Source organism: Rhincodon typus, chromosome 21, assembly GCF_021869965.1.
Source record: "Rhincodon typus isolate 14 chromosome 21, sRhiTyp1.1, whole genome shotgun sequence".
Lineage (NCBI taxonomy): Eukaryota > Metazoa > Chordata > Chondrichthyes > Orectolobiformes > Rhincodontidae > Rhincodon > Rhincodon typus.
In genome coordinates, this window is record NC_063352.1 from 42,556,705 (window position 1) to 42,571,996 (window position 15,292).

The 15,292-nt window shown below is 40.9% G+C and overlaps 1 protein-coding gene across 1 annotated transcript in view; it reads left to right on the forward strand.

Annotated features, from left to right (window-relative positions):
* LOC125485690 overlaps positions 1-15,292 on the forward strand; it is a 170,333-nt gene that overhangs the window by 8,529 nt on the left and 146,512 nt on the right. The window contains exons 2-7 of the mRNA XM_048609750.1: positions 5,340-5,448; positions 6,763-6,794; positions 7,037-7,058; positions 7,161-7,188; positions 8,831-8,912; positions 11,958-12,122. Coding sequence (XP_048465707.1) covers positions 5,385-5,448; positions 6,763-6,794; positions 7,037-7,058; positions 7,161-7,188; positions 8,831-8,912; positions 11,958-12,122 — 393 coding nt within the window. The 5' untranslated portion in view covers positions 5,340-5,384. The remainder of the gene's footprint in view (positions 1-5,339; positions 5,449-6,762; positions 6,795-7,036; positions 7,059-7,160; positions 7,189-8,830; positions 8,913-11,957; positions 12,123-15,292) is intronic.

Sequence of the window (15,292 nt, forward strand, 5' to 3'; positions counted from 1 at the left end):
ACTGCCTATTGGTGATACTGACTGCCTGTCAGTGATGCTGACTGCCTCTTGGTGATACTGACTGCCTGTTGGTGACACTGACTGCCTGTAGGTGATACTGACTGCCTGTAGATGATGCTGACGGCCTGTAGGTGATACTGACTGCCTGTAGGTGTTGCTGACGGCCTGTAGGTGATACTGACTGCCTGTCGGTGATGCTGACTGCCTGTAGTGATACTGACTGCCTGTAGGTGTTGCTGACTGCCTGTCGGTGATGCTGACTGCCTGACATGGGGTAGCCTTCTTGCCCACTCCTCTCAATATGGATTGGTCAAACCCAAGTTTTATTAACTGTGAGGATGATGAGGAAATGAAGAGTATTCAAAATGGTTTTCTAGATCACAATATCAAAGAACCATTTAGGGAACAGGTCTAATGTTGCTTCTAAATCTAGTACTATCCAGTGAGACAGGGTTAATTCATAACTAAATAAATTAATAATTAATGATGGTGCCTATGGGGAAGACTGATCGTAACATAATTTCATTTTACATTGAAATTGACAATAATTAGATTAAATCCAAATCTTATGTCATAACAAAATAAATCATGTAATTATCAGGGGTAATGTGTCTAAGGTCGATTAGAAAACTACAAAAGATATGATGGTTGGGAAAATAGGTGCAACATTTAAAAGATATGATGGTTGGGAAAATGACTAACATTTGAAAATTAATTTATAATTCATAATATTTCTTAACGCTAAAAATATGATGGGCAATGTGGTCCAACTGAGTTAACGGAGAATTTTAAGACAATATTTGATTAAAAGAAGAGGCTTCTACTTTTGTTCAAAGTACCCTATTCATGCTACTCGATTATCTCTAACACAATCTGTTTTCTGATGCAATAAATAATTATGTGGCACCTCAACAATGCCTTTGAAAATCCAAATACACCATCCGTCTACTGGTTCCCCTTTCCCCATCTTGCTTACTACATTCCCATAGAACACTGGTAACCTTTCGAACATGATAACCCTTACAAAAAAACACATTATCTCTGCAAGATTGTATTACGATTTTCTAAATATCCCCTTACACTTCCTCAATAATGGATTCCAGAATATTCCCAATGCCAAATGTTAGGCTAACTGGCTTATAATCTTTAGCTCTTGTCTCAGTCCTTTCTTGAATAGAGATGTTACCTTTACATTTTTCCATTTTACTAAGAGTTTTCTAGAATCCAAGGAATTTTGGAAGATTACAATCATTGTGTCTATTATCTCTGCAGCCAGTTCTGTTAAGGTTCCTGGGCTGCACTCCATCAGGTCCAGTCGACTTGTCAGTTTTTAGTCCCATTAGTACTTTTGCCCAAGGTATCCTGATTGGGATATGCTTCACATGTTGCAAACATTTCTAGAGCTCAAGTATCCTGGATGACTAAGGATATTGATGAGAAAGTAAGGAAGAGAAAAGAGACATATGATGCATACCAGAATAATAATAGCAATAGAAATCAGGAAGAGTATCTCAAATACAGGAGAGAGGCTAAAAGGCTGGAATGAGGAAGGTTAAGAAGAGACATGTGGAAAAGATGGAAGGTTGCACTACAACAAAGAGTAAAATGCTCTTCAAATATATTAACAGGAAGAGATTAGCGAAGGATAGAGTGGGGCCCATAAGGAGCAGGCAGGGTATGCTGCTCACTGAAGCAAAGGCTATCGCAGAGAGACGAAATGAATATCTTGCTTCCGTCTTTGCCAAGTTACAAAATGGTGACAATGGCCGAGTTGAAAATGTGGGTGTTGAGCAACTGAGCAGTATAGTGATGGATAAAGATGACGTGCTAAAAAGCTGGGTAGCACTGCAGTTAGAGAAGTCATCAGGCCTGGATGGGGATGCATCCTAGATCGCTGAGAGAATTCGGGTGGCAAATTGTGGAGCCATTAATAGAAATTCTCCAGGTCTCTCTGAACACGGGATCAGTCCTGGGGAACTGGAAGATTGTAAATGTGACACCATTGTTTAAGAAAGGGGCAAAGGATAACCCAGGAAACTACTTGACATCAATAGTGGGGAAAACTGATGGAAGCCATAATATGGGATAAGATAAATATACACCTAGAGAAAACTAAGTTAATACTGAACAGTCAACATGGCTTTGTCAAGGACATGTCATGTTTGACAAATTTAATTGTGTTCTTTGATGAGGTGACACAGGCAGCGGATGAGGCTAATGTTGTGAATGTTGTAAATTTGTACTTTCAGGAAACATCTGATATAGTGCCACATGGCAAGTTGATCAGTAAATTAAAAATGTTTGGGATTGAAGGGTCCTTGGCAGCATGGATTAGAAGGTGCGTAAAAGTTTGAAGCAGGGTGGGTATAGATGGGCATTTCTCAGATTGGAGACAAATTAAGAGGGGTGTTTCTCAGTGATCAGTTTTAGTCCCCTTGCTTTTTCTGATTTATATATGATTTGGCGATGGGTATTGAGGGTGGAATCTCTAAATTTGCAGATGCTACTAAGTTAGGGAGAATAGTGGATTGTGGGAATGATGCTGAGTGACTGCAGAGGGACACTGACAAGTTGGCCAAATGGGCAGTCACCTAGCAGATGAATTTTAATGCAGAGAAATGTGAGGTAACGCATTTTGGTAGAAGAAGTACAGAGAGACAATGCAGGCTCAATGGTACAACTTTGAGGGGAATACAGGAGCAGAGGGACCTCAGGGCTCATGTGCATGATTCTCTGAAGGTGGCCAGGCAAGTTGAAACATTATTAAAGTGGTTTATGGGATCCTTGGGTTTAAAAATAGAGGCAGAGTATAAAAGCAAGGTACACCTCTACAAATCATTGATCAGACCACATTTGGAGTGTTGTGTTCAGTTCTGGGTACCTTATTTAAGGAAGGACATTAAACCCCTGGAGAGAGTTCAAAAGGAGATTTACCAGGATGATACCAGGAATGAGGTATTTTAGATACAAGGAAAGATTAAAGAAACTGGGCTTATTCTCCTTGGAGCAGAGAAGATTAAGAGATGACCTTGTTGAGGTGTTCAAAATTATAAACAATATTGACGGCATAAAGGAGGATAGTCTATTTTCAGTAGTTGATATGTCAGTAACTAGATGTTATAATATCAATATTGTCAACAAGAGAGCTAGCAGTGAGATGGGGAGAAATTTCTTTGCTCAGAGAGTTGTTAGGATTTGGAATGCGCTGCCTGGAAGCGTTGGGGAGGAGGATTCCATAGGATGTTTCAAATGAGAGTAGGATAGATATTTGAAAGTGATGAAGTTAAGGGCTACAGAAAGGGCTGGCGAATGGGAATAGCTGGGTTGCTCTTTAAGGAGCCAGTACAGATATGCTGAGTCAAATGGCCTCCTTCTGTACTGTAAAATTCTATAAGTGAATTTCCAATTGACAGTATACCTTAGATATGTTTTACCATTGATAATAAGGCCATCGTAGGTGTGGTGAGAACACACTTGTTTCTAAAACCACTGCAAAAAAAAAATACAGGTAGTCAAGCAAAACTAAAATTGGGACCCCTGCCTCTTTTAGTGCCTGCCAGACAGAGCTTCTCTGTGTGGAACTGGTGCATCATGTTCATTCATTAACATCATGTCGGCTGCAACATTTATATCCTTGCAAAGTGTGGTTCAGGATTATAATAAATCAGGAAAATAATCGCTGTACAGAAACTGGTCTATTTGAAAATGGTAAACTTTTAGATTAGAAGCTTGTCTTCAGCCTCAACAGAATCTACTGTGTAACGGGACATAAGCAATGCTGCTCAAGATGCAGTATTGCATTGATTGTCTGTTTTATATTTAGATCTGTTAAGACCATAGCACCATAAGACATAGAAGCAGAAGTATCTGTAGGCCATTCAGCCCATCGAATCTACGCCATTGTTCCACAGATTCACAACCCTCTGAGAGAAGGAATTCTGCCTCATCTGTCCCTTAAACATGCAACCCTTTATTCTGAAATTATGCCCCGTGGTCCTAAATTCTCTCACAAAAAGTAAACAACTTTTCCGCATCTACCCTGTCAAGACCTCCAAGAATTTTGTATGTTTCAGTAAAGTTGGTTCTCATTCTTCTATATCCAATGAGTATAGGCCCAACCATCTCAATTTCTCCTCAGAAGACAGCACTTCCTAGTGAGGATCAACCTCGTGACCATTTTCTGGGCTAAGTCTAATGCTATAAGGAACCCAAAGCTGCTCACAGTATTCTAGCTATGGTCTGAATACTGCCCTGTATAGTTTTAGCAAAATCTCCCTGTTTTTATAATCAATTCCCTTTGAAATAAAGGCCAACATTTTGCAGAACCTGTATGTTAGCTTTTTGTGATTCGTGGATGAGGACTCCCAAAACCCTCCATGCTGTAACTTTCTGCAGTCTTTCTCCATTCAAATAATATTCAGCTCCTCTACTCTTCCTGCTAAAGTGTCTAACCTCAAATTTCTCCACCTTTACATGTTGAGGTCCAAGACAAATATTTATCTTTTGGAAATTAATCAAGTAGCATAATTGTTCTAATTCCGAACAGGACATCACAATAAGGCGCATTGTCAAGGAGCTGTAAGAAGGCTCTGCTTCAAAACGTAGCAGCAAGCAGAGACATGTATTTGTATTTTATCTTTCTTTTTCTTTATTTATTCATGGGATGAGGGCTTTGTTGGCCAGGCACCATTTATTGCCCATCCCTAATTGCCCAGAGGGCAGTTAAGAGTCAACCACATTGCTGTGAGTCACATGTTGACCAGACCAGCTAAGGATAGCAGTTGCGTTCTCTAAAGGACATTAGTGAACCAGATGGGTTTTTCCCAACAATCGACAATGGCTTCATGGTCATCATTAGATTCTTAATTCCAGATATTTTATTGAATTCAAATTCCACGATCTGCCATGGTCGGATTTGAACCCGGGTCCCCAGAACATTGTCTGTGTCTCTGGATTAACAATCCAGTGATAATACCACTAGGCCATTGCCTCCCCAGAACTGAAGAGTCAAGTGACACCACTGTTACACATTTTAGATTGGTGTAGGTTTTCAATTCAACCATGATTTGTTTTTGAATAATCACTTAAACAGGATTCTTACGTTTAACCTTCATGAGGATGTTTACAATTTTTTAGGTGCTATGTAAATACAAATTGTTGTTGTGATTTAATTCTGTTCAAGCAATAATTTCCTTATCCCATTCTGTAGAATGTATTGAGAGAAAAGCCCTAGGTCCCTTACATTTTTAAACAGGCTTTAATTTGGGTATTATCATGACTGTCCTTGTATTGCTCCACAATATTTGCAAAACAGAAGCTGTAAATAACTCTTTCTGCAGATGGACAGCTGCATTTGATTTGGAAAGGACGATCATTTCTCAACAATGCAGCTGAAGATGGTTTTTGAATGGTCTAGCCCTTGGACTGTCCTTGTGAGCCTCACAATCGGTAGGTTTATTTTGTTAGCAAACTGTGTCAGAAGGTGTAATGTAGCAATAACTGGAAAATAGCTAGAGGTAACAAGTTTTTTATAACCCTAGAATAACGTAAATCGTTTGTACCACAATTACTTTTCCAATAGTGTAAATGGTATTCTACAGTAAAGAGGTTCTGACCTATTGATGATAGTTTTAATATATATGCGTTCTGAAACCAAGAGCCATTTATGATCAAATTCTCAGATTAGATTCCAGTGAATTTTTAATTTTATATATATATATATATATACTTAAAACTATTTTACCTGTTCTGTCACTTCCTTCACTGATACTGCTCTTGGTTGATGATCAACACAATATGAGTTATTAACACGTATCTTGGATGGAAAATTACGAGCACATTTCATTGTTCTCCACATGAAATTGGGCCATATACATGCTAGTCAGGTCTCCTAACAAAAGGACAAAAAGAACTGAACTTGGCTCAGATGTCTGTGGAAACAGTCAAAAGGCTATTGCATATAATTTACCTCAGCATCTTTGGATTACTAACCCCTCTGTGGGAAAACCATTCCTCAGCAATAGTTCTGGACTAGATAGCAATGCAAAGTATAGAAAGTAGTGGAAGAAGGTGAGCATGTCTGATCTTGTAGCACGTCGGTCTTTTGGGCAGCTGGATAGCCCCAAGTCAAAGAGTGGCCTTTTAACTGTGCAAATCATTGCATAAGACCCCATTTGCTCACTTAAATGGTGTAGATATTTTTAAATCAACCTGTTCAGTGTTGTTACGACACACCTCTGGAGCAGTGAGACTTGAACCCAGGCCTTCTGACTCATAGGTAGGGACACTACCACTCCACCACAAGAGCACCTTCATGTGGGCTATGTATAGGTGGTTGCACAATCTCAGTGGGTTTCTGTGAACAACAGATACTAGGACCAACATCACATCAGAACAAATGCCTGCCCCACATCTCCAGGAGCCTACCTTCAGTCCAACCAAAGGAAGTCAGTCTCATGAATAGATGTTTTGTAATTGACCTGCTTATTGAATTTGTTATGTCTCTGGAGTAGTGGGATTTGAACCTGGGTCTCTAGGTCCAGAGGTAGGGGCACTATCACTGTGTTAGAAGAGCCTTTCAGTCTAGTCAATACTATATTGAGCTAGAGATGGTGAGCTGCTCCCATACCTGAAAATAATTGGAATGTAAATCTGCTTCACCACCGTCTAACTCAATATGACGTGTTGTATTTAAGAGTAGCAAAGCTAGAAAGTTCCAGCAAACATCTTGTAACAGCATTTTTCTGATATCTTTCTTTCCAGCCTGTTTGGTGACACCTGTGAATACCAAAGAGGTAAGACAGGACTTGTCAGTTAGTTCACCAATTTTATAGGGTTTAAACAATTCCACTTCAAACTTCCCTGGGTTTCTTACAGCTGTAAGTTGATGGAAAATTGGCTGAATGCTGGAAAATGGCACTTTTTCTGCTTCCCAAAGTAACAGCCAGAGCTTGTAAGGGCTCCAGGGAAATTCTCTACTTCATGTATTTAAACTTACAGTCACAAATTATTAAAATATTTTCTTGTCCCTTCTTAGTGCAATGGCCTTTTCCCAGATGGTAAGTGGGAGCGACATTCATACGATTTTTAAAGTCTGTTTCGGTTCAGGGATTTGGAGAATTTTGTAACTAATAGTTTTCCCTTTACTTTCCCTGTTACAGAACAGCGAATATGTGAAGGCAACAAGAGGTATGTGAAAGTATGGACTGTCATAATGTTAATTGTTGTTATAGCTGCAGTGCCCCATCATGATGAGGGCAATATTGCTCCTTGATAGTGTGCTGACGCATCAATGTAGTTCCTTTCACAATCACTATATATAAAGGCTGGGGCTAGACTGGCAGGCCACAATTTTAACTGCTGGTGAAATTGGAAGGGAGGTTACCCACTTTATCTTAACCTACTGTACTTTTAAATTGTGAGGAGGAAGGACAATAGTCCTCGTACTGTTGGGATGCACTTTAAACATACAGCTTGGGTTCCAGTGGCTTTATTGGCCCTGGTCACAGATTTCCTCCTCCCTAATGGCATTGTGGGTCAACCCACAGCAGGTGGACTGCAGCGGTTGGAGAAGGCAGCTCACCACCACCTTCTCAAGGGGCAACTAGGGACGGGTAAGAAATGCTGGCCAGCCAGCAATGCCCACGAATGAACTGGGAAAAAAAATTGCCCCAGTGGATGTGGTGGTGGCTTGTATATCAGGCCAGACCTGCTCACGGCTGGATCAAAAGCCAGTTGAGCCCCAGCACAGAAAGGGCAAATTATGATTTTATTTTAAATTTCTTTTCTGGCCACAAGAGGCTGGCTCCTTCCAGCTCCCAAGGAAATCCTGGGTCTTGCTTTATATACGCATCTCTAACTCTGTCCATTGATCACTGATGGAAATCAGCGTCCAGTTACCCGACTGCAGAGCACTTTTCGTCTGGGTACTTGGCTGTGACAGTCATCTGCCCAAAATGGCATTCCCCACTGAATGGACAATGTTACCCAGGCCTGGGTGGGATTTCAGACTTCAGTGTTTAAGTGAAGCCCAGGAGTGTAAAACTCTCCAGGCCTCGGCCTGTGACTTTGTTGTAGCCCAGCACCCAACACAAACTGGTTGACCCTTGCCTGATTTAAAGCTGAGCCTTGAATTTTTGTCCAGCGAGTCCAGTTAGCCACATTCTGGACTCAATCTGACCTTAATGACTGCAGAATTCCAATTCCTAGCCAGCAATGCCCTCATCCTGTGAATGAATTTAAAACAGTACCAAGAGATAGTAAGAACCGCAGATCATAGAATCCCTACAGTGTGGAAACAGGCCCTTCAGGCCAACAAGTCCACACTGCCCCTCCGAAGAGATCCACCCAGACCCATTTCCCGTGTCTAACCCACCTAACCGAAACATCCCTGGACACTTTGGACAATTTAGCACGGTCAATCCACCCTACCCTGCACATCTTTGGACTGTGGGAGGAAACCGGAGCACCCGGACGAAACCCATGCAGATGCTGGAGTCAGAGATAACAAAGTGTGGAGCTGGAGGAACACAGCAGGCCAGGCAGCATCAGAGGAGCAGGAAAGCTGACGTTTCAGGTCGGGAACCTTCTTCAGAAATTCTCCAGAAAGTACCAACATGCAGGTTACAATTAGCATATGAACCTTGAATCACAAATTGGAAAATTATAACATGAAAAGTACAACATCAAAAGCAGTGTATTAAACTTAACCACAGTTTTTCTTACTTCAACCATGTACTGTTTTATATATGTACACACACATGTATATTCTACACACACAGTTGTATCTTGCATTCACATATTATTATCTAAGACAATTATTTCCTTACAGCATGGCACTGGAATCCAAACTACGTTCTGGCAACCTAAGTGATTTCTGTAGCTTTACAGTCTCACAATATGCATGTACTAAGGTATGGCCTATACCAGTGAAAGGTAGGAATGTGTAATCTTATGACTTGGTCTGGATTAATGAAGCTGACAGTAATTACCTGGCAGACAATTGCAATGTAATTAAATCTGACAACATTTAGAAATGTTAATTAGGTATGTGGGCTTTCTAAAAGACTTCACCCCTTCCATACCTTTTGTCGAGAAATAAATAAAAATGATAAAGAAATACAAAACATCCAAAGTGAAACTTATTGATTGTGAAAAGTGAATTCAGCAACAAGAATAACTTATGTTTATATAATACTTTAATCAGACAGAAGAACTGATACTGAGACAAAGAAGGAGAAACCAGGATTAAATTTGGGAGATAAATCATTAATATAGCTGAGCAAAATTCCAACTAATGCCAAAATAACAAAATTATTGTACTCCTTTTACACACATGCAACCATTTCTCTAAAATATACATCCTGTGACTTCACATTTTAAACTTTTCTCAAGAGCCTATTGCATTCATTTCTCTTCAGCCTGTTATTAAATGATAGGTACACAGCAGTCTCCGATGACTCTAATATTACTGGCTTGAAGCACAATTTGTGCGGGGAATTTGGTAGCATAATGTTTGTGTTACTGCATCAGTAATGTAGAGGCCTAGGCTAAAGGTCCAGAGACAGGAATTCAAATTATGACATCTGTAGTGTTTAAATTAAAATAAAAAGCTGGTCTTAGTAATGGTGACCATGAAACTACCAGATTTTTATTGAAAAACAATCTTGTTTGCTAATGGGGAGACGGTGGTGGATGGTAACATAACTGGACTAGTAATGCAGAACCCCAGGCCGATGTCCTGGGGATGTAGTGATCGACATGAGGTCACAGGACATACAGGAAGATGGTTGTTGTTGTGGGAGGTCAATCATCTCGGCTCCAGGACATCTCTGCAGGAGTCCCTCAGGGTAGTGTCCTAGGCCCAACCATCTTCAGCTGCTTCATCAATGACCTTCCCTCCATCATAAGGTCAGAAGTGGGGATGTTTGCCAATGATTGCACAATGTTCAGCACCATTCGTGACTCCTCAGATACTGAAGCAGTCCATGTTCACATGCAACAAGATCTGGACAATATCCAGGCTTGGGCTGACAAGTGGTAAGTGACATTTGTGCCACACAAATGCCAGGCTATGACCGTCACCAATAAGAGACAATCTAACCACGGCCCCTTGACATTCAGTGGTATTACCATCACTGAATCCCCCACTATCAACATCCCGGGGGTTACCATTGACCAGAAACTCAACTGGACTCATCACATTATCACAGTGGCTACAAGACCAGGCCAGAAGCTGGGAATACTGCAGTGAGTAACTCACCTCCTGACTCCTCAAAGCCTGTCCACCATCTACAAGGCACAAGTCAGGAGTGTGATGGAATACTCTCCACTTGCCTGGATGGGTGCAGCCCCAACAACACTCAAGAAACTTGACACCATCCAGGACAAAGCAGCCCACTTGATTGGCACTACATCCATAAACATTCACTCCCTCCACCACAGACGCTCAGTAGCAGCAGTGTGTACTATCTACAAGATGCACTGCAGAAATCCACCAAAGATCCTCAGACAACACCTTCCAAACCCGCGACCACTTCCATCTAGAAGGACAAGGGCAGCAGATATATGGGAACACCACCACCTCCAAGCTCCCCTCCAAGTCACTCACCATCCTGACTTGGAAATATATCGCTATTCCTTCACTGTCGCTGGGTCAAAATCCTGGAATTCCCTCCCTAAGGGCATTGTGGGTCAACCCACAGCAGGAGGACTGCAGCGGTTCAAGAAGGCAGCTCAGCACCACCTTCTCAAGGGCAACTAGGAATGGGCAATAAATGCTGGCCAGCCAGCGATGCCCACATCCCACAAAATGAATAGACAAAAAAAAAGCCAGGTGGATCTCATTGAGTATGAGATCCCTGATTGGGGCAGTTAACCTGAGCCCTGACTGAGAGATATAAACAGGAGTCTCAGGGATTTTCCTGAACTCTAGGGACTGGCTCTGAGCTAACTGGTTAGAGCCCATGCACTGTGCTCAGGTAAATAAAGGGTGATTTGGTGATGGGATACCGGCCTCCACGGAGTAATTTCAGGGGCCATGGGTTTGAATCCCACCAAGTCAGATAGTGCCATTCAAATTCAATTAAAATCCAGCCTAATGGCAATCATGTGATTGTCATTGATTGTTGTAAAAACCCACTTGGACAGTAAGGAAGGAAATCAGCTGTTCTTAAGGATGTGCAATAAATGCTTGTCTAGCCAATGACACCCTATTTTCTGAATTAATTGAAAAAAAACAAATTTACTTCATTTGCAAAAGATATAGTCAGGTTTGAATGTGACTTCTGAATCGCAGCAGTCTGTGCTTGAATCTTAACTGCTTTTTGCAATGGCCAGTGAGCCATTCAGTTGGACAAAATCACTATGACAATATACAACACACAGCACACAGACTGCAGCAGTTCAGGGAAATAGTACATCTCATCTCCTGAAGAGCAATTAGAGACTGGAAATAAATGCTACCCTTGTCCATTATACCAGTTTCCTACGAATGTAAAAGTGAAACACATGATGTGATTTAGATGTGTGACTGTAAGCCAGATTGGGAAAGGCAAAAAAAGTTGGTGTGGAGTGCGCACATTGGTGGTTTGTACATGCAGATATATCCAAAATCTGTTTGAGGAGCCCCTTCATATATTTGTTTTTCTTGAGGCATCTGCTGCTTGCCACACTCTGGAAAAACACTCCTACATGCAGCATGACCCGACCATTAATGCAGGCCTTCACCAACAAAAGCTTTTAAAAGCTTTCAAAGTATATTTTCCTTAATTTGATATTCTCAAAATGTGGATGCTACAACCAAGACTCTGTTTGTTTCTTTCCCTGAACAGATTCTCAGTTTATGCCTAATTGTAATTCTCACAGAATGCCACCACTATCCCCTAATGAAACTTTTACTGTTTTGTAATTTTTCGAGTACAATACAATTGTGAACACTCCCATCTATTTTCTTTCAGTGTAACTTGCTGGCAAACTTAACCAGTAGCGATTTGGCCTCAATCTTCGAATGTTTTGCTGTCACGAGACCTTTGGGCTTCTCTGATGTCAATGCTACCATACTATTCATACAGAAGATCAGTCTACTGAAATTTGAGGAGTTGCTGAAGAAGGTCAACGCAAAGGTAATATATAATACGAATAGTCATTTTGAATAATGGGAAGCATAGAGATCCAAAGGAAACAGTATTATATTTCTTCACTGAGTGTTTCAACAGAAATCTATGAAAACTCAGATTTTATTTGCCTGCAGAAAGTATTATTTCCTTTCAGATAAAGTCTATAAATCATAAGGATATTGACTTGGATATAATAGAAATGGATTTTTTCCAAGATCCAAATTTTGCATTGAATTGTCAGTAAACAATTGGCTACTTTTGACTATTGAAGATCTGCTCGCATGAGGAATGAATGGTCAGGTAGAAAACTTAATGCAAAAGTGACTTCTCTGTCTCTTTTTAACAAAATGATAAAGTGTGGTATATGTTTACCTGTTGCTCAAGCCTGATATCTGATTAATGCTTTCGATGCATTTTAAGCTTGATTTTATCAACCCTGCTTAGAGGACAAGATCGTACTCAGGTGAAACTAAATTCAGATTCCTCAGTAAACTCACTAAGCCCCTTTTAATTTTCACTAAAGCCCAGTTTATACAACTGACCATCAATCCATCAATTCAATGGCAGGATAATTACGATAGGGTAAATGTAAATAACATTCTTTAGATCTGGTAAAAGTTCTGGATTTTTGTCTGTCCTTTTATGTCTGACCCAAACCTGATTAATTTCCATCGGTCGGGGACCATTATTGATAAAATGACAGGCTCCTGATGAAATTTCTATCATAAGGAACATAGGTAGCCAAGAATACCAACAAGATATTGGTAACCAGCTGCAAAAATCATAGGCTGAAATAAAAACAAGGTACTGCAGGTTCTGGAGATATGAAATATAAACAGAAAGGAGAAACTCTGAAGGTCTCAGGATCAAAAGAGGCAAATGGATATTTAGCAAATCAGAAGAGCCCCCGACATATACCCTTCCCCTTCCCATCATCCATGTCCTTCTCCTTGGTGAATACCGATGCAAAGCGCTCATTAAGTTCCTCAATGAATTCTTCCAGCTACATGCATAAATTTCTTCCTTTATCCTTGAGTGGACCTACCGTTCCCTGTCTACTCATTTTCTCCTGAAATATTTATAGTTTTGGGATTCACCTTGTTCCTACTTGCCAAGAAAATTTCATGACCCCTCCTAATTGCTCGAGAAATCAACAATTTCAAAGGGCTTGGCACAGAGACTGGGAGATCGGTGGGGAATTGCAGGGCCATGGAGTTAACCTTAAGAATTGCTCCTGCTGCTTCCTTGAATGTACAGCTGACAGGAGCAAATGGCAGTAGCTGGGTCAGACGTTCACTTGGAGTTGGATCCTTTATTCCTGTTGCCAATTATAATCACCAGACCCAAAAGGAGCAGACGGCAATGATCCAGGATGAGACAGATGGTAGGAAACCCAGTTTATGGCAATGAGATGCTAGCTGCCACATAATCCCCACATTCTCCAGGGGGCATATTGAGAAATTTATCCCTATTCTCCAGGGAGCATATTTGAGGACTTTACCCCTATTCTCCAGGGGATATATTGAGGAGCTTACCCCTATTCTCCAGGGAGCATATTTGAGGACTTTACCCTTATTCTCCAGGGGGCATATTGAGGAGCTTACCCCTATTCTCCAGGGAGCATATGGAGGAGAATAGTAATGTTCACGGTAGATAGGCCTGTTAGTTCTGAGAACTTTCATCTCTAGGTTCTGAAGGAACTGGCTCAAACAATTGTAAAATTCCCCCAGTTCACTGACAGAGGTAACTGGGCTCTGGTAAATCCCATCGGAGTGAAATATAGCAAATGTGACAAAATAGCAAACAGTGACTATCACTGCAAAAAGATCTTGGCTAGTAAGAAGAGACATAGCAGATGTAAATTAATACAGGAATGTGTAAAGTTATGAAATTGGCCAGAAGGGGTTATGGAGAGCTGGAAAGGGATCTTAGGATTTTAATGGGACAGGTCACTGCAGTCTTTGCTGCAGGGTGTGCAGGATTTAAAAAAAAACAAACAGGTTATTAAGATGTATGGCAAGAGATATAACATATAAATCCAGAGAACTAAGTTTTAAAAAAAATTGTATAGTCTTGTAACGGAGTCACAATTTCCAGACTTGGGAACATATTGCCGTTCCTTCAGTGCCACTGGGTCAAAATCCTGGAACTCCCTCCCCTAAAGTTATTGTGGGTCAATCAGTAGTAAATGGTCTGCAGTGGTTCAAGAAGACAGCTCAATACCAACTTGTTAGTAGCAACAAGGGGCGGCAATAAATGTGGTCCAGGCAGTGGGACCCATGTTACATGAACAAATGAAAAACAAAATGTTCTTCCTATTTTAAAAAGGACATTAATTTATTGGAAGAGGTACATTTGATCTTAGAACTTACGTGAATTATGGCTGAAGAAAGATAAACTATCTTAGGTCTTCTCTCTTGCAAATGGAATACTAAGGGGAATAGTGAAAGCATTTAAAACTAAGAAAATCTAGGACAAATTGGATTGAAGGAAATTTCACTTAGTGGCAGAAGGGGGCCATGGGCTAAGGTTTGACTCAATTGTGACCCCTGGATAATCCTTCTTCCACGCCAGTGCAATCAAACCCCACCACTAGGTGGTGCAAAGTCATTACAAAAATATTCATCCACTGGGAAGAGTTTGAACTGCAATTTGCCATTAGGTTGCTAATACTGGTATCAGGAACAAACTCCCAATATGCCAAGGTTCCAGCTCCAAAATTTCTAGACTAGAGAGGGCAATCATAAAAGTTATGCTGTGGGGTTGGATTGGATATTTTGACCTGACTGTGAAATTGACCTCATCCCCAGAATTTAAGACAGGTTTGTCATAAGACAAAGAACTGCAGATACTGGAGATAGAGTCATGGAATCATGCAGCATACAAACATACCCTTTGGTCCAACTAGTCCATGCCAACCAAGTTCCCAAACTAAACTGGTCCCATGTTCCTGCGTTTGGCCTGTATCCCTCCAAACATTTCCTATTCATGTCCCTATCCAAATATCTTTTAAATGTTGTAACTGTGCCTGCATCCACCACTTCCTCTGGAATGACATAACACTAATTCAGAGTGGGGTCCTGACCCGAAACATCAACTTTCCTGCTCCTCTGATGCTGCCTGGCCTGCTGTGTTCCTCTAGCTCCACACTGTGTGTTAAATCTGACTCCAGCATC